At 37.2% G+C, this 19,370-nt stretch overlaps 1 protein-coding gene across 6 annotated transcripts in view; it reads right to left on the reverse strand.

Moving 5' to 3' along the window:
* Positions 1–17,515: 17,515 nt before the first annotated feature.
* Positions 17,516–19,370, reverse strand: part of CCDC85A (coiled-coil domain containing 85A) — a 181,635-nt gene continuing 179,780 nt past the window's right edge. For all 6 annotated transcript variants that reach the window (XM_080685541.1, XM_080685540.1, XM_080685539.1 and 3 more), the window contains one exon: positions 17,516–19,263. In XM_080685541.1, coding sequence (XP_080541667.1) covers positions 19,214–19,263 — 50 coding nt within the window. In that variant the 3' untranslated portion in view covers positions 17,516–19,213. The remainder of the gene's footprint in view (positions 19,264–19,370) is intronic.

The following is a 19,370-nucleotide window of genomic DNA, read 5'->3' on the forward strand; positions in this document are numbered from 1 at the left end:
TTGATGGTCATCAAAGAATATTTGTTTCAGCCAAATTAATTGCCTGTGATATAAATGCAACCAAGGGATTCATTTCTGTGAGAAGTTTAAAAGCTGGTTCACTATCTAAATTTCAAATTCTATTAGGTTAAAATTGTTTAAGCCTTTCCTTCCAACCTTGGGGGAGAACAAAGGTCATAAACCAAAAAAATTATCTTTAATATGTGTCAGAGTTTAGAGATACCAAAATAAATAAAAAGTCTAGACAACCCAAGGGAATAGATGTGTGCTTGATTTTAAAGTTAGCTGTCGCTATTGGAGACTTACAAGAAATGAAATACCTCTGTTTATGATCCTGAAGAACATTTACTAAGCAGTCGGGGTTCTGAATCTTGACGAGCACAGTCATCAGAAGCATTCTTCTGTGGAGAACTGTGTCTGGATGGAGAGATGGTGGGAAAAGTGGGTTTCAAGCCAGACCCTTTTGTCTTAGCTTGCTAATCTGTTTTAATTCTTTGCAGGTTTATTTTTAGGCTTGTTTATATTGGCAGAATACATATGAAATATATTTTTTAAACTGAACAAAAATATTTTATTGCCACACATTAATAATTTTTAATAATTCTTAATAAAATGTAGCAGTGTGCGACATCAGGTATAGATATTGGGAGGAGATGCCTTTATTGCCCTTTCTTAAATTGTCCACTGTCACTGCAACATTTCCAGCCCTGTCACGAGACAGGGGAGAGGAAGTCATAATTCTTAGCTCTCCTAATTCAAGTGATATGGTAGGTTCAAATGACATAGAGTAGTCTAAAGCCAAGAAAAAGAAAAAGTGTTTGAGTCACATAGCCAAATCTCACAGACTGTATTGGCAGTGGCTGTGGGATAGCTGGAATCCAGACTTAGATACCATTAGGATTTACTCAACATTTGACTCTGATTCTCACTAAATATCGGCTTCTTCATATTGACTTCACCCTCATGACACCATCTAATCCTAATTACCTCTCAAAGACTCTACTTCTTAATACCATCCCCTTGGGGGTAGGGTTTCAACATATGACTTTTGGGAGGACACAAACATGCAGTCCATAACATTTCATCTCTGGCCCCCCAAATTCACGTCCTTCTCACATGAAGATTCCATTAATTCCATTCCAACAACTCCAGATGTCTTAACTTGATCTAGCATCAAATTCCTCATCAGCTGTGAAACCAAACATATTACATGCTTCCAAAATGCAATGGTGAGACATTCCCATCCCAAAAAAGAAAAATAGGAAAGAAAAAGGGGTAATAGCTCCCAAATAAGTCCAAAACCTAACAGGGCAAACAACATTATACCTTAAGGCTCAAGAATAATGCTATATATATTATATACTGTATTCTTGCGATACAATAAGCTAGAGCAGTGGTCGGCAAACTCATTAGTCAACAGAGCCAAATATCAACAGTACAATGATTGAAATTTCTTTTGAGAGCCAAATTTTTTAAACTTAAACTTCTTCTAACACCACTTCTTCAAAATAGACTCGCCCAGGCGGTGGTATTTTGTGGAAGAGCCACACTCAAGGGGCCAAAGAGCCGCATGTGGCTCGTGAGCCACAGTTTGCCGACCACAGAGCTAGAGGAACAAATGTTTTCTAAAAAATCAGAAGAAAGATAAAATAAATTGATAGTACTGTATTTATTGATACCAATATTATATAAAACACTGTGGATGTTACATGTATTACTAACACTAGATATCAAAATGAAAAGACAATGTGAAAAAATTCATATGAAGAAACAGCAATATGATTGCTTGATATAGGTAGCCTATTGTCATTAATACAAGAGGTAGCTACAAAATTATTACAGTAGTACAGTATGTACTACAGTTAATTTTATATTGTTATGGTTCAATCTACACCTTTAAGTTTGTTTCTCCCAGCTGTGAATAGCACCATGTATGGTCTGTAAGTGTGTGTAAACTTTGATAAATTTTGATGTTTTATGATAGATTTGTTTATATTTTATGGTAGTAAACTATAAAATAGACTGGTATCTACATGTATTTTATACATTCATGAAAAGCATAATTTTTTTTTAGTTTTCTTTGGTATTTCTAGGCTACGTGGTTTGTCTGCCAGTTTTTTCAAATTGTTGCATATCTCCAAAATATTTTCAGAAATATTTACTGAAAAAATCTGCATATGAGTGGACCCATGCAATTCAAGCCCATGTTGTTCCAGGGTTAATTGCACTAATTTCCTAGCCTCTCTTGTATATTCATACATGTACAAGTTTATTTATACATATACAAGTAGTCATAGATTTAAAAATCCATGCATGGGAATGATGAATACCAGATTCAAGACAATGTTATCTCTGGGGTAAAGAAGGGAAGGAGATGGGGAAAGAAACGCATAAGGATTTCAATTATTTGAAATATTTTACTTCCTAAGCTGAAAGAGAGTTTGTTACATGGCTATTGCTATGAGTCTATATGCCTAAAGTGTTTCACAATGATGTGTCTATCCTGTCCTTCCTGTCCATCTATCCATCATCTGCCTGTCTACCTATCATTATCTATCTTTCATCTACCTATCTGAAGCATGCATGGCAAGATGGAAGTTTTATGTTTATTCTCCAGACTTTGCTTATTATTTTAAAAATATAATTTTCTAAAAGGTTATACTTACTACTGTGTGGATAATGGATAGAGGAGATATAAGGAGGTGTGAGATGTCTCTGAGTCTTAGCAGCAGCAGATAGAAGAAAAGAGTGAATCTGAAAACTGTTAGGAAACTGAATGGATGTCCATGGAGACTACTGGAAAGTGCGGGTGCAAAGATGGTTCTCGTGTTTCTATCATGAGCCTCCCTGTGGACAATAAAGTGGCTTTTCTGTTACTAGAAAATACATGTTGAAAGGGTGATGTTGATAGTTGGAGCAAGATGAGACCCAGTCTATCTGAATTTTAATAGTGGCGATTTATATTTTATTGCACTATACCTTGATGTGTTGTATACCCCAATAAGTACATCCTGGAGCCTTTGCTAGTGTCCAATAGAATAACTTTTCTGAAAATTCCAAGTTAATTTTTTGTTTGTTTGTTTAAAGAAGAAGTATACTTCTTCAAGTGGCATTATTACAGTTTATACTGAACTGGCTGGTCCAGGAGAGATCCATTACTTGGTTCGGCTGGTTGACAATATAGGCTTTGGACTGTAGAAATGCTGATTGGATTGAAACAGTGCTTGCAGCTGAGAATCATCTGTTAGGAAAGAGATGTTGCCTGAAGATGCTCGCTGGAGGTTGCAGAATGTGCTGACCTGTCTCCTGGAGAAGGCCCGAAAGCGGGCAATGTGCAAGGCTTCCAGGTGAAAAACGTGCGCTGCGGGCACTTTCTACCCCCGGGGGGTGCGGCTAATGGGTCAGAACTTGCTGCATGTTGCATTGTGTCATTATTTTTTTCTGCATTAGTTCTGGATGTAGAATTATTTTTACTCTTCTTCAGCCATGGTGGGAAGGCACACCTATCAGTCCTTTCTCACTTTCATAACCCAAAGTAATATTTAAGATTTTACCATTGAACTGTTTTTTTGGTGGTGGTGGTGCTGGTGGTGGTGATGTTTTCAGCGCCTGATCAAATTCTTGGCAAGTAGCAGAAACTGACGGTTCTATTTTTTTTTTTTATAGCTGATGCCAAGTGCCATAATAGGGTATGAAAAGAGTTAGTGGATTAGTATTAATCCACAAAGTATGAATCAAGTGAGCAATGATACTGCTTAAGAACAAAGACTCAGCTTATGAGACAGCCTAGGTTCATCTATATCACCCTATTAGAGATGTGCCACTTTTCCAGGGTTGATTTTTATGACCACATCCTTTATTCTGAATTATAAAAGGTGGGTATATGTTTAAAACTAAAGTAAATATACTTATTTTGAGCAGCTTTATAACATCTATGGAGAACATAGACCATCCTGATAACCTGAGGGTTCATTTTAGTTAAGAATAAAAATTTTACTATGTCTTTATTCACTGAGACCAAACACAGATTACATTTTTTTTTAAGTTACATTCCAAGAATCCATCAGTGGGAAGAGGGAAACAAAATAGGACAAAACAGAACAAAACAAAAATGAGATCTTGATAGAAAGAGAGAAAGACTCGAAGGCCTGTCTATCCTTTTCCTTGTAAGAAAGTAGACTTTCCGTAAACGTCATATAAAGAATGTTTGAAAAATGTAATCGGACATTTCTGGGGAAAGGTGGTATTTCTGATTTGCATTCTCAGCAATCACAACAGTATCCAGTTTGTTAAAGGAGAAGCTTCAAGAAAAATTCATAATAGTATTCCAGGGCTTTGATCCTAGGTTATCAAGACTGTGAGAGAGCCTTATAGATTACTTGTTCCTGCTCCATTTATCATGGTGAAGGCTCCTGCTTTATCTTCTCTGAACCTCACATTGTCTCAGGTACATTTAAGCACTTTGAATGTTGCTAGTACTCATAGGAAAAAAGTACAACTTTATAAAATATAACTCATTGACCCCCTCCCCGTCTCCTTTCTAAAGTCACAGTCCCATACCTGCTCCTATGCTTGCCTTTACCTGTTATATACAGTTGGTTTTTTTAGAGTAGTCTTTCAATCTTAGTACTGTTGATCTGGAGATGGAGAATTCTTAATTGTTGGGGTCTGTCCTATGCATTTGAGATGTTTAGCACCATCCCTGGCTTCAATCCAGTAGGTGCCAGTAGTACTCACCTATTCAGTGACGACCCAGAATGCCTCAGATCTTACCAAATGTCCTCTGGGGCAAAATTGCTCCTAGTTGAGAACAACTGTTGTAGAGAGAATGTTTCTATGTGTATCCAAGGGGAAACAATGGTGAAATACTGGAATTCTGTAACCTCATTGATATTTGGATGTTTTCATACAGATAGATATATTTTTTAGGAATTCATGGAAAATGCCTAAAAAATTCATGAGGCAGGAACCTCCTTTTGTAGAAGCACCACACAGGATTATCGGCTGTGTACTGACTCTGACAGCAGCATCCAAACATGGCTCACCTTTCTACGCTAGTGTTGAAAACAAGGCTCACTTTTCTACGCTGGTGCTGAAATACTAGTGTGAATGAAAAACGATTTCTACTCCAGCGACTCTTGGTAGATCCTTGACCAAAATGAAAGTTAACATACATCAGCATTAGCAGTGGACCCTGTTTCAGTAACGAACATCACTGCTGGCTTTCATTAGAGAAAGACACCACACGTATTTATATTCATTCGTGTTTGTAAGAATCTGCTTTCCTCTGCTATTTTTGTATCATTATGAAAGGATGAATAATACCCAGAGAGGTAGTTAAAGCCACTTAATTGGCATGAGAATAAATAAAATGTTCAATTAAGACGGCCAAATGCCAGGGATTTGAATGAGTTGAATGCTTTTCTGTGACTTGACATGACACATTACTGGTGACTTGCATTCACACAATGCTCTGCTTTATAAGACACAGGGTTAATTGTTAATATTTGACTTAAACCACGTCATTCTTTTGTTACCTTGTTTTCTATTTTCCCATTTTGTTCATTGCTTAAATTCATGAAAAATAGTTCTTGTTTTAATAAATATTTTCCTTATCTTAAGATCTTCTAAGGCTTTATTTACTCACTGACACTCTCATTTGATGTGAAGTGCCATATGTTTTAATATACTGTGCAGCTGCGAGATTGAATGATTTTTAATTGGCATCTTTCAACTTCCAAGCAGCTTGTACAAATTAGGAAGATTCTACTCTGCTTATCAGGAGCAAGCCGGTGGTAGCTTATCACATCTGTGCTGATCTTAAAAATTATCAGACATAAAATCATTTATTGTCCAATCAAGTAAATCAGAAAGCTTCTACCACAAGCTAAATGTTCAGAGTTTTTAAAATAAAATAATAATGATGATAGAATTGTAATAAAAATTAAGTGTACTTACGCATGATAAATATTTTTAGTGTTCTTACTTGTTCTGCTAGTCATTTCTCCTGCTACCTATTTTAGAAAGAGTCATTTCTGAATCTTATGGAGGCCTGGTGCATGAATTCGTGCACAGGATGATTTTGCTAAAGAAAGCCAGTATGGCTGCAAGTAACAGACAAATCTATCTTAGCACGTTGAACAAGAGCGAGAAGTAAACCTTATCTCTACCCATAACATTTCTTCCTTAAGAGCTTAAATGAGCTTTATAGATCATGCTGCCACTATTGGACCATAGGATGCCATGTGCTGACTGGTTTAAGATTCCCTTCCTGAACCAATTATTGGCAAGTAGAGGAGAATACCAAGGCAGACTGGGGTCTAGGCTTTAGACTAATCAGGATTCAGTTCTGAAATTGGAAACAGTTTCTCCTGAATCTCTTAGTATGAAAGAGGGGTGTATTTCTAAAGCAAAAGAAGCCTTTCTACAAGAGGAGGAAGGGGAAAATGAATCCTGGTAGCCAATCAGTGTGTTCACTATTTATTGGAAGGGCTAGATGCGGGTGAAAAATACCCTAGAAACATGTTTTCTGGCCTATAAGAAATCCTTTCTTACCAAACTAGATTCTTGCAGGGAAAACAGATTTTTATAAGGCCTTTCTGAAATGCTATATTAAACTCCTGCAGCTTGGCCCATACCCAACAATGGTTCTTAGAATCAAAGGCCAAATTCAGACCTTTTGTGCTTCTATAAAACTGCATTGCTGATTAGCAGATGAATCTGTTGCCATGGCAATTATGATGTTCTGTATTGTATGCTACCACTTCAGAACAGGATCTAGAAAAACGAAGGACTAGGATAGGAAACAAAAGGCTTCTTGGTAGTAAGATCAAATGGAATTAAAACTTGGGCATCAAAACTATGAGAAACTCTATTGCAAAATGAGACGATCTGTGTTTTAAAGGGACAGTATTAAACCTCAAAAAAATGAGACTATACTTCACTTATTTATCCTTATTTCCAAAGGGTTCTAGGTAGCCTTTGACATTGAATATCATAAAATGTGGCAATTAAAAATCAAAAGGAAAGAGAAGGAGGGAAGGATTAAGGGAAATGGTAGAGAGTATGTGAGAGAGAAAGCATAGTGAAATCTTTAGGACAAAGCCTCCATTTTTCTTAACTTCCAGACTTTAAAAGCTCTGCTAAATTCTGGCAAAGTCTCTTGGCCTCAATCTCACTAAATTGCTCTCAGAGGTGTCCTTTCTGCTACATAGCTAATGTATTGAGTTTTTTTACACTAGCATTTTATTCCCGAGATGTAAAATTCTTTTTAATGAATGCAATATTTACCATCTTTCTGAAAATATTGGCTGTACTTCTGAAGTCTTCTTAATTCTTTTACTTGGTATATATTCTTTTCTTTGTTGAGTTTTGTGCTTTTGATTCATAGTTGTGGCTTCCCTCCAATGTTGGGTGATATTTGGTTGTATACTCATTTTAGGATTGAAATTTCCTTATTAGCCTGCTGTGTTTATTTTACAACTTGCCTGTAGGACAAGCAGGACAGGATGCTGGGTTTGGGAGATATTTCAGCTTTGCTTCATTAAATATAAAGGAGATAGTGGGACAACTTTTGGGCAGACTGTGTCAGTACCTAATGATTTGGGCACAGAGTCTCCATTCTTCTAGGTCAAGCATGTCAAACTTGCGGCCCCCATCAATATTTTTGCAGGCCAGCCAATATAATGATATAATGATATATAAGAAACATTTCAATAAAAAATATGTAACTTAATTTTTACAATATCCTGCTATATATAATTATTAATAACGAACTACAACATTCACTAATGACTGATTAATCATGTTGCATTCATTTCTCTTACACACCTTACATGCAGGCCCACCATTTTTCTCCACTAATACTAGCAGTGAATATTTTAGCAGCCGATTGCCATGTCATTAGTCTTGTACTGACTTGTTTGGTGTGTGCCACAGGAAATATTTCACTTTCGGAGAACAAGAGAAATAGGTTTATTTGCGTTATGCTTATTAATTTGTGCAATTATTCAGTGTCTGGTAAGTTAATGTTCAAGAAAAAATATTAATTTTTTATTAAAATGTTCTATTATTTTATGTTAACGATTACTCATTTATTTCAGCCGTTTGTATTCAGCATGTCTCTATTAAAATAAACCTACGTTTCTATGAAAATTGAAGCTTTTGTTTTTTTGTGGCCCACATAAACTTAAACCTTGTTAGCCTTTGAGTTTAACATGCTTGTTCTAGGTGTTACTAACCTGAAGACTGCCCCCCTGTTTCCAATTCAAATATCCTTACTCGCTGCTCTGGGAAGATAATCTCTTTTGTTCTCCATCTGACCCAAGGAGTGAGAGGTTATGTGTAGGAGTCCTAATGCCTGGCTATTGTCAGTTACCTCCGAATCCCATGCAGTGCAGGGATCAAATGTTGCTTGTTTGGAGCACCTTGTAGCCATACTTACTTCTCAGCAGTACTCCCCATTGTGTACTTGATTGCGGATCCATTCTTCAAGCAAACATTGTCTCTCTTCTTTCAAGAATCATCATAATTGCTGGTCAACAGGGCACACAATTTCTTATGTCAAGTGGGATTATAGATTTACCGAAATATCTTTTCAATCATTTTTAGGGATTGAGGCAAGAGGAGAAAGCTGCAGCAGGTACTCATTCCACCAATTTGAAATAAAAGTATTTATTCTCAAATGGTTTTACTGACATAAAAACAAATACAGAATTAAGGAGTTTTTGAAATTTTGTTTTTCAAACATACTATTCCTATGTGAGAATCAGATAAATGTCCTTTTTTTTTTTTTTTCCATTTTCACAATCACCAACTGTGATTCCCATAACAAGGCTTGTGGTAGGCTAGATGATGTATAAAGAACAGAGCTTGAAATATACATAATGCAGCTAGAATCTCTTTATGTGGTGGACAGGCCCCTCAGTATTGATGTGGTTATAAATTGCCACAGCCCATGGGTCTAGGGCAGTGGTCGGCAAACCGCGACTCATGAGCCACATGCGGCTCTTTGGCCCCTTGAGTGTGGCTCTTCCACAAAATACCACGGCCTGGGCGAGTCTATTTTGAAGAAATGCGTTAGAAGAAGTTTAAGTTTAAAATATTTGGCTCTCAAAAGAAATTTCAATCGTTGTACTGATGATATTTGGCTCTGTTGACTAATGAGTTTGCCGACCACTGGTCTAGGGTCCTGTCTTGTAGGACTTGCTATTATTCCTTGTGGAGCATCAAGACCATTGAACTTTAGAACTGTGGAGGCTCTGGCCTGTGTGGCTCAGTTGGTTGAGAGTCACCCCATGCACTGAAAGGTCAATAGTTCAATTCCCTGTCAGGACACATGCCTGGGTTTCGGGCTCCATTCCCACTCTCCTCCTTCCTCCCCCACTCTAGAAAAACAAAACAAAACAAAAAAACAAATAAAACACACACACACCAAAAAAAACCCACCACATTTTTTTTTTAATATATTTTATTGGTATTTCACAGAGAGGAAGGGAGAGGGATAGAGAGCTAGAAACATCGATGAGAGAGAAACATCGATCAGCTGCCTCCTGCACACCCCCCCACTGGAGATGTGCCCGCAACCAAGGTACATGCCCTTGACCGGAATCGAACCCGGGACCTTTCAGTCCGCAGGCCGACGCTCTGTCCACTGAGCCAAACCGGTTTTGGCAACCCACCACATTTTTAAAAAGAACCTTAAAAAACTCAGCAATATAGACATTATCTCCATTTGGCATGTCAGGAAACTGAGGCTCAGTGAGGTTCAGTTATTCAAACTCATGGAGCTAAGTATAGAGTTAAATGTTGACCCTACTGGCCCAAAGTTTTCCTCCCTGAGTCTAACAACTTTACTCAATGCTGCACTTAGTACAGCGTATTTTACATTGGCTTCAGCTCGACATGATGATGATCTCTAACTTCTGATGTATTGACTCTCTAATTCCCATCCCACCCCCAAAAATCTGCTTAGCATATGAGGTTGTACCACATGAAATTGCTCTTATATGGGTTAAAAATGGTCAAATACTGACAATTTCATCTAGCTAAAGCTAATATGTTGTCTAATTGTATAAAGCTATAGAGAAATTTTTAAATTTATTTATTAAATGTATCGGGATAAAAGAAGTTAATAGCATTATATAAAATTCAGGTGTTCAGTATATCTGTATACTCTATTATGTGCTCACCACCCAAAGTCAGTCTCCTTCTGTCATGTTATATTTGGTCCCTTTTACCCTCTTTATCTTCCCCCCAACCCCTTTCTCCTCTGGTAGCCACCATTCTGTTGTCTTATCTGTAAGTTTGGAATTTTGTTTTTTGCTTTTATGTTTTATATCACACATGTGAGTGAAATCATATGTCCTTCATATTTTTATGGCTGAGGAGTATTCCATTGTATATATGTACCACATGTTCTTTATCCAATTTTCTGTCAGAGGACATTTGGGTTGTTCCTATGTCTTAGCTATTGTAAATAATGTTGCATTGAAGGTAGGGGTATGTATATCTTTATGAATAAGTGTTTGCAAGTTTTCTGGTTAAATACGCAGAAGAGGGATCGCTGGTAGCTCTATGATTAATAATTTGAAGAACCTCCATTCTGTTTCCCATAGTGGCTGTGCCAATTTACACTGCCAACAGCAGTGTACAAGGGTTCCCTTTTCTCCACATCTCCTCCAAAACTTATTTCCTGTCTTATTGCTAATAGACATCCTAACAGGTATGAGGTAGTATCTCTAGTGGTTTTGATTTCATTTCTTCTAGATAGTGATTTTGTGCATTTTCTCACAAATCTGTTGGCCATTTGTATGTCTATGTGTCTTCCTTGGCAAAGTGTCTATTCAACTCATCTGCCCATTTTTAAATCAGATTGTTTGTATTTTTGTTGTTGAGTCATATGGGTTCTTTATATATTTTGGATATTAGCCCCTTATCAGAGCTATAGTTTGCAAATAATTTCTCCCATTGAATTGGTTGCCTTTTTGTTTTATTGATGGGTTTGTTGCTGTGCAGAAGCTTTTTAGTTTGATGTAGTCCCATTCATTTATTTTTGCTTTTATTTTTCTTGCCTTGTGGTCAAAGACCCCACTGACACCAAGGTCCATACATTTAGAGCTTATGTTTTCTTCTATGTATCTTACTGTTCCTAGTCTTATATGCAAGTCCTTAATCCATTTTGAGTTAATATTTGTATATGATATCAGATAGCAGCGTAGTTTCATTCTTTTGCAGTTTTACCACCACCATTTATTGAAGCTTTTCTTTCTCTATTATATATTCTTGGCTCCGTTGTCGGATCTTAGTTGTTGATATGTGTGGGTTTGTTTATTTATTTATTTTATATTTTTATTGATTTCAGAGAGGAAGGAAGAGGGAGAGATAGAAACATCAATGATGAGAGAGAATCACTGATTGGCTTCCTCCTGCATGGCCCCCACTGAGGATTGAGCCTGCAACCTGGGCATGTGCCCTTGACCAGAATAGAACCCAGGACTCTTCAGTCCTCAGGCTGACGCTCTATCCACTGAGCCAAACCAACCAGGGTTGTGTGGGTTTATTTCTAGGCTCTTAATTCTATTTTCATTGGTCTCTGTGTCTGTTTTTTCAGCTGATACTATACTGTTTTGATTAATGTAGTTTTATAATCAGTTTTAATTCAGGGTGTGTGATAACCTTTGGCTTTGTTCTTATTCCTAAAATTGCTTTGGCTATTTGGAGTGTTTTGTGGATCCACACAAATTTGAGAATTTTTTGTTATATTTCTGTGAGAAATGCCATTGGTATTTGATAGGGATTGCATGAAATCTATATATTGTTTCAAAATATATGGCCAATTTAACAATGTTAATTCTTCCAATCCATGAATACAGGATATCTTTCCATTTCATTGATTTTTCTTATATTTCTTTTAACAATGTCTTGAAGTTTTCAGTGTGCAGGTCCTTCACCTCTTTTGATAAGTTTATTCCTAGGGATTTTTTGTTGTTATTGCAATTGTAAGTATATTTTATTGTTAGTATATAGGAATGCAACAGATCATTATATATTGATTTTGTATCCTGCAAGTTTACTGTTTATTGTTTCTAATAGGGTGTGTGTGTGTGTGTGTGTGTGTGTGTGTGTGTGAAGTCTTTAGGGTTTTTTATTATATATAGAATCATGTCATTTATAAAGTGACAATTTTACTTCTTCATTCCCAATTTAGATGCCTTTTATTTCTGTTTCTTGACTAATTGCTTTCCAGTATAGCAGTGGACAGAGTGGGCATCCTTGTCATTTTCCTGATCTTAGAGGAAAAGCTTTAGCCTTTTCACCATTGAATATGTTAACCTAGGTCTTGTCATATATGACTTTATGTTGAGGTTCTTTCCTTCTATAGCCATTTTATTGAGTTTTTTTTTTATCATAAGTGGATGTTATATCTTATCAAGTGCTTTTTCTTCATCTATTATGGGATCATATGATCTTTATCTTTTATTTTGTTAATGTGTTTTATCACATTGATTGACGTGAGGATACTGAAACATCCTTGCATCTCTGGAATGAACCCCACCTGACCGTGATATGTAATTTTTTTTCTAAATTGTTATTTGATTTGCTAGTAACTTGTTTAATATTTGTTCATCTATGTCATCAGAGATATTGGCCTATAATTTTTTATGTATTTATTTTTAATGTTTTTATTGATTTTTTTAAAGAGAGGAAAGGCAAGGAATAGAGAAATAGAAACATCAGCTGCTGCCTCCTGCATGCCCCCTACTGGGGATTGAGCCCATAACCAGGGCATGTGCCCTGGCCAGGAGTCGAACCAGTGACGTCTTGGTTCATAGCTTGATGCTTAACCACTGAACCACACTAGCCAGGCAAATTTTCTTTTTTGGAGTGTTGCCCTTGCCTGGTTTTGTTATCAGGGTAATGTTGGCTTTTTAAAATGAGTAAGAAAGTATTCCCTCTTTCTCAACTTTTTGGAAGAGTTAGAGAAAAAAAAATGGTATTACATCTTCTTTGAACTTTCGGTAGAATTCACCAGTGAAGCCATCTGATCCTGGACTTTTGTATTGTGAGGTTTTTTATTACTGTTTTGATTTCCTCCCTAGAAATCAGTCTATTTACGTTTTTCCACTTCTTCATGATTCAGGAAGGCTGTATACTTTACCCTTGTACAATCCTCAGTATTTCCATGGTGTCCTTTGTAACTTTTTCTCTTTCATTTCTGATTTTATTTTTTTTGAGTAGCCTCTTTTCTCCTTAGCGAATCTAGCCAGGGGTTTGCCAATTTTATCTTTTCAAAAAACAAGCTCTTTGTTTCATTTTTCCCCCTACTATCTTTTTGTTCTCTGCATTATGTATTTCCAGTCTGATTTTTAATTATTTCCTTCCTTCTACTGACTTTGGGCTTTGTTTGTTCTTTTTTTAGTTCTTTAAGGAGCAATATTAGACTATTTAGGATTTTTCTTGTTTCTGAAGGTAGGCCTGGAAAGGTATAAACTTACCTCTTAGTACTGCTTTTGCTGCATCTCAAAAAAAATTTGGTATGTCGTATTTACATTTTATTTTCTCTATCATTTGATCTCTTATTTGACTACTCAATTTTTTTTATTTTTATTGACTTTATTCAGGCGGGGCACATTGGTTAATAAAATTATACAGGTTCCAAGTGTACTATTCTATAATACATCATCTCTATATTGTGTGTTCACCACCCAAAATCAAGTCTCCTTTGTCACCATTTACCCCCCCTTTACCCTCTGCTACCTCCCCCAAATCCCCTTTCCCTCTGGTAATCACCATACTGTTATCTGTGTCTATGAGTTTTTTGTTTTTGTTTTTTTTGTTTGTTTGTTTGTTTGTTTTGTTTTTTTTAAAATATATTTTATTTGTTTTTTACAGAGAGGAAGGGAGAAGGATAGAGAGTTGGAAACATCGATGAGAGAGAAACATCCATCAGCTGCCTCCTGCACACGCCCCATCGGGGATGTGCCCGCAACCAAGGTACATGCCCTTGACCGGAATCGAACCTGGGACCCCTCAGTCCGCAGTCTGACGCTCTATCCACTAAGCCAAACTGGTCAGGGCTGTTTTTGTTTTATTTTAGTTAATCTCTTCACCCTTTTCACCCAGTCCCCAACAACCCCCCTTTCCCCCAGCTGTGAGTCTGCTTCTATTGTGTTTGTTAGTTTAATTTTGTTCATTAGATTCCACATATAAGTGAAATCATATGGTATTTAACTTTCTCTGACTGGCTTATTTCACTTAATGTTTTCCTGGTCCATTCATGCTTTCACAAAAGATAGTATTTCCTTTTTTTATGGCCGAGTAGTAATCCATTGTGTACATGTACCACAGCCTTTTTATCCACTCATCTACTGCTGGGCACTTGAGCTGCTTTCAAATCTTGGCTATTGTAAATAACATTGCAATGAGCATAGGAGTGCATTTATTTTCTAAATCGTGTTTTGGGTTTCTTCACATATATTCCCAGAATTAGAATTGCTGATTATAAGGCAGTTCCATTTTTAATTTTTTGAGGAAACTCCATAGTGTTTTCCACAGTGCCCGTACCAATCTGCATTCCCACCATGGTTTCCTTTTCTCCACATCCTCACCAACATTTGTTGATTTATTGATGAATGCCATTCTAACAGGTGCGAGGTGATATCTCATCGTGGTTTTAGTTTGCATTTCTTTGTATGCCCTCTTTGGAGAAGTGTCTATTCAAGTCCTTTGTCCATTTTTTAACTGGATTGTTTTTTTGTGTGGTGTTTATAAGTTCTTTATAAATTTTGGATATTAACCCCTTAAAAGATATATCATTTAGCTAATATGTCCTCCTATTCAGTGATTCATCTTTTCATTTTGTTGGTTTCATTTGCTGTGCAAAACTTTTTACTTTGATGTAGTCACATTTGTTTTTTATTTTACTTGCCCAAGGAGCAGAAAAACTAGTTACAAGAAATGTCTGAGGTTTACTGCCTGTTTTCTTCCAAAACTTTTATGATTTCAAGCCTTACATTTAAGTCTTGATATTCATTTTGAGTTTATTCTTGTGTATGGTGCTAGGTGAGCTAGTTCCCCCCCCCCACCCCCCCCACACACACATAGATCTGTCCAATTTTCCCAGTATGATTTGTTGAATAGACTGTCATTTGCCTGTTCTTGCCTACTTTGTTAAATATTAATTGACCATAAAGATGTGGATTTATTTCTGGGCTATTTTGTACCATTGGTCAACATGTCTGTTTTTATGCCAGTACCACGCTGTTTTTACTACTATGGTCTTATAGTAGAGTCTGATATCAGGTACCGTGATTTCTCCAATTTTGCCGTGGCTTCTCAGGGTCTTTTGTGGTCACTGAAAGTGCCTCTGGCAGTACCAAGTTGCATAAGGTAGGTTCTCAGTGATTGGCCAGATAGGGGCAAGTGGTGTTCATCAGACTGATACAGGTTCAAACTTACTGCCAGTGCTAGGTTTGAGGCCACTTAGCAAAAGTACCAGGGCATGCCAATCTAGCTGCTCTCTGCAAGATGCCCACAGACTTTGGTGGTGGGGCAAAGTCTTGGGGAGGCCAGCAGAGTTTATCAGGCCATGTGAAGGGAAGGCTCTGCACTGGTCAGGCAGATGAGGAAATTGGCCCCCATCTTAAAGCCACACAGCTCAGTCTGTCTCAGATTCTGCTGGGAGCCCAAGCTCAGTAGAGTGGGGCCACCAGGAGCCTGGAGGGTGGGGCTAGTGTATCTCCCACTTCGGGGAGGCACTGCCAGGCAGGTTCACATGATAGTGGGAGAATGGCCCCCACCCAAAAGCCACACAGTTCAGTCACTTACACTCTGAGTGCGCCTGGCCCAGGCAGGGGACCTCATGGTGGGGCTATTTCTCCCTCAAGCTGATGCCCTAAGGAGGGGAGTGCTCCACCCAAAAACGATGGTTTTCTGCAGTGTGGGAGAGGGACTCAGCAAAAGGCTCCTGGTGGCTGTCCCTTCATCTCTCTTCCCAGATCCACAAACCCATCTCCCCTTCCTTTGCCAGAGCCTAGGGTGAGTGACACATGGGATTTTATGCACTGGTCCTGTAAGAGGGCACAGTGTCTCTAGCAGACCCCGTCTCCCTGGCCAGACAGTATCTCTCATTTTTACGGCCACATGTTATGTGGTTACCTCTTCCCAGCTCTGTAGCTTTGGGCCGGGGAGCCCAGGCAGCTGAGATATCCCTCTGGGATTTCAATTGTGCAGCTCTTTTCGTGTTTCCACCTGCATCTCCGCCCGTCCTGCCAGTGTGGATGGGGCTGCTTCTGTAAATTCTTGGTTATAAGACTTCTGTGGTTACTCAGGTTGATTGTTCGGTACTTTAGCTGTAATTCCAGTTTGGTCCTGGCAGGAAGTGGGTGTAGCTTCCACGTACCGGGCTGCCCTTGTGGATCATTTCTTGATCTTACTTTTTTTTTTTTACCCAGTTCAGTAGCATGTTGGTTCATCTCCACACATCTGTGTTAGGTCGCCGAAGGAGGAACGCAGGAGGCCAGAGTGGTGAGGGATTACGAATTTATTCCATCATCCGCACACCAGGTGGCTGAGCCTGGATGGCTCCAGCACCCAGTGACGGAAGTCAGTGGCTTTTTTTCTGGGCGGAGACTTCTTTATGCATACCCGTTGGGAGATAATGTGCTCACCGCAAAGGAAATGTCCATAGTGAAATGACCTGAAAAGCCAGTTCCCGGGGGAGGGGTATCAACTCAATTGCTCGATCAAACCTAACAATCTGTGGTTTTCCTAGCTTTCTTCCTACAGTTGATTTCCACCAACAAGTTTGAGCAAGCTAGAAACTTAGATTCTTACCTATCAGCTTCAGACCTGGAAAAAAATATTCTGCCAAGAAATTAACATTTGTTCTAGGGAAAATAAAATCATACACTGGTCATATAGGAGAACAGTACCACTCATTTTTATTGATAATCATAGTAGGCAATTGGCAAGATTCAAACCCTGGACTATACATCTACTATGTCATTAAAAGTTGGAGCTAATGCTAAATGTAGGAAGCCTTATTCCACAATCTTAATAGTGATTTCTAAGAAGTATGTTCTCTTATCATGCATGGAGGTGCTTTCCAGTTTATGTATTGGTTATATTACTGCTTCCTAAAATACAAGAGGCTGTTTTTAATTTCTTTAGTATTTCCCTTCCAGTAACTTTCCTTCTGATAATTTTTAAATAATAGAGTTGAGTTAGGTTTAATTGTAACCTATATGAATTAAAATAATGAAGGTTTTGTAACAAACTAATTTTAAAATATTCTAAAATTTTTACATTATATAGAGAATAGTGAGTTGTATCTGAATACCAAAATCCCCCGTGAGCATGTTTAAAAACATGCCTTTGTTTTATATTTAAGATAAGTCATCTGTATTACCATCATCACCACACAAGAGCATGATGGTATTTAGTGACTACAGAAAACTCATTTAGGAAAAACATTTTGAAGAAGAAAAAAAAAAAACACACAAAAAAAACACCGTGAGATTAAATAATTTATTACCAGTGCTAAGATGAACACATACTTGATACTCAATTTTATGCAGAACTTTAAAAAAATAGTTTTAATACAGTATCAAAATTTACACAAGTATTTTGTCAAAAGACCAGTGTTCCTTGTATTAGCTTCTGCAGGCACAAAAACTTATTTTAAATGTCTTCGGAGTGTAGGAATACAACAACTTAAGGATGAAAGCTTTTCTAACAAGAGAAGGTGTAAATAAAGCAAGCAATTTTCCTTTACAAAGTAGTAATACTTAAAAGATATAAAAGAAAGATAGCCTTAAATGACAACCCAATTACGAGAATTAGAGATTATTCTATAGTAAATTAATTCATAAATGTTTTCTGAAAGCAGAGTACTGGTTTTTCATCACAACATTCTAAAAACTATAACGAAATTCCTTCACCAATGACAATTATTAAGCTAATGAGCCCATTTAAAAACAACAGAGTAATTTCAAAGAAATCTGAAAACTGGGAATTGTTGCATTCCTACTTTTATAATCTTAAACCACAGTAAAAATTTAGCATTCTGTCACAGGCCTTTTGCACATTCATACAGGAAACTGTCATTGCATTTGAATAAACACAAAATACCTATCATAGCATTTCCAATACACACAGTCTAATATTATATATGCCAAAAATAAGAAACTGAGCAAAGCTAGCACACCTCTTTCTCAAACCTCAAGCAGCCTGAACAAAGCTTTTAGCCTCAATAATGAAAGGCATGCGCCAGTTTCATAAAACATTAGATAGCTGCTGTTTGTCGACAAAGAAAGCTTTTCATAAATGCAGTGCAATATTTTAAAGTTTACATGAAGTTTATTAAATATAACAGCATGTCTAGAAACTAAATTGTAGAAATTGACATCTCACAGCTGAAAACACTTAGAAAAATTATGTTTGCTTGTTCTTCAATTGAAATTGGTAATATTAACATCAATGGGTACAGTGAATGAATATGGACATGTCCCCAAGGCATGTCTTCATGAAAAATACATCAGGATTAAAAGAAAAGATATATTTATTTTGATCACTTGAAATAAGTGGTACTCTCTGATAAGCACTCTATATAAAGTCTTGCTACCAGCTGTTAAGGAGAATTTATGTGATATTTTAGCACCTGAAAACAAAACCCCAGAAACCTAACCTTATCTTGCATCTAAATTATGCAGCAGGAACTAGTATTTTGTTGACTAAAATATAACAATTAGGTACTCAAGTCTCAAACTTGGGAAGCTGGAAGACACCTACCTCTTATTTTCAATACAACATGGTAGGAAACTCCCACATTAAATGCAATGAGTCAACTCTATCAACCACCAAGGCTCTACTGTACCCTTCCAATCATGCGTTTTTCCCAATTATAATCTAAGGAGTCAAAGACGTTTTAGTTCTAATGAAAATATTGGTACCAAAATGGTGATTTTCAAAGCTACCTTTGTTTGAAATTGACTATTGTAGACATCAAAGCGAGAGACATAAAATACAGCTTTAGTTATACTAAAGGTTTTCAGAGGGAAAAATATGTGCAATCACTCCATGAGTTCAGGTTTGCGGAAATTCACTCTTTTCTTCTCCTTTTCTGTTACCTATTTCTGGCAGTGGTGATCTTGTGTTTGAAAAGAGTGTTTCTCACATTGGTCCTTTGTACTGGTTTCCAGACAAGTGCTGCCTAATCCCAGGACACGAACCTGCAGCATCTCCAAGTTTCCTCCACACAACCTTTAAAAGAAAACAAAACATCTTAATTGTTCTCTTCCACAAAGACATGTGAGTTTTTAAGGGAGATCTATGAGAGGGGCAAAGATGAATGTGAAGACAATAGACAC

This window comes from Plecotus auritus, assembly GCF_963455305.1.
Source record: "Plecotus auritus genome assembly, chromosome: 8".
NCBI classification, from domain to species: Eukaryota; Metazoa; Chordata; class Mammalia; order Chiroptera; family Vespertilionidae; genus Plecotus; species Plecotus auritus.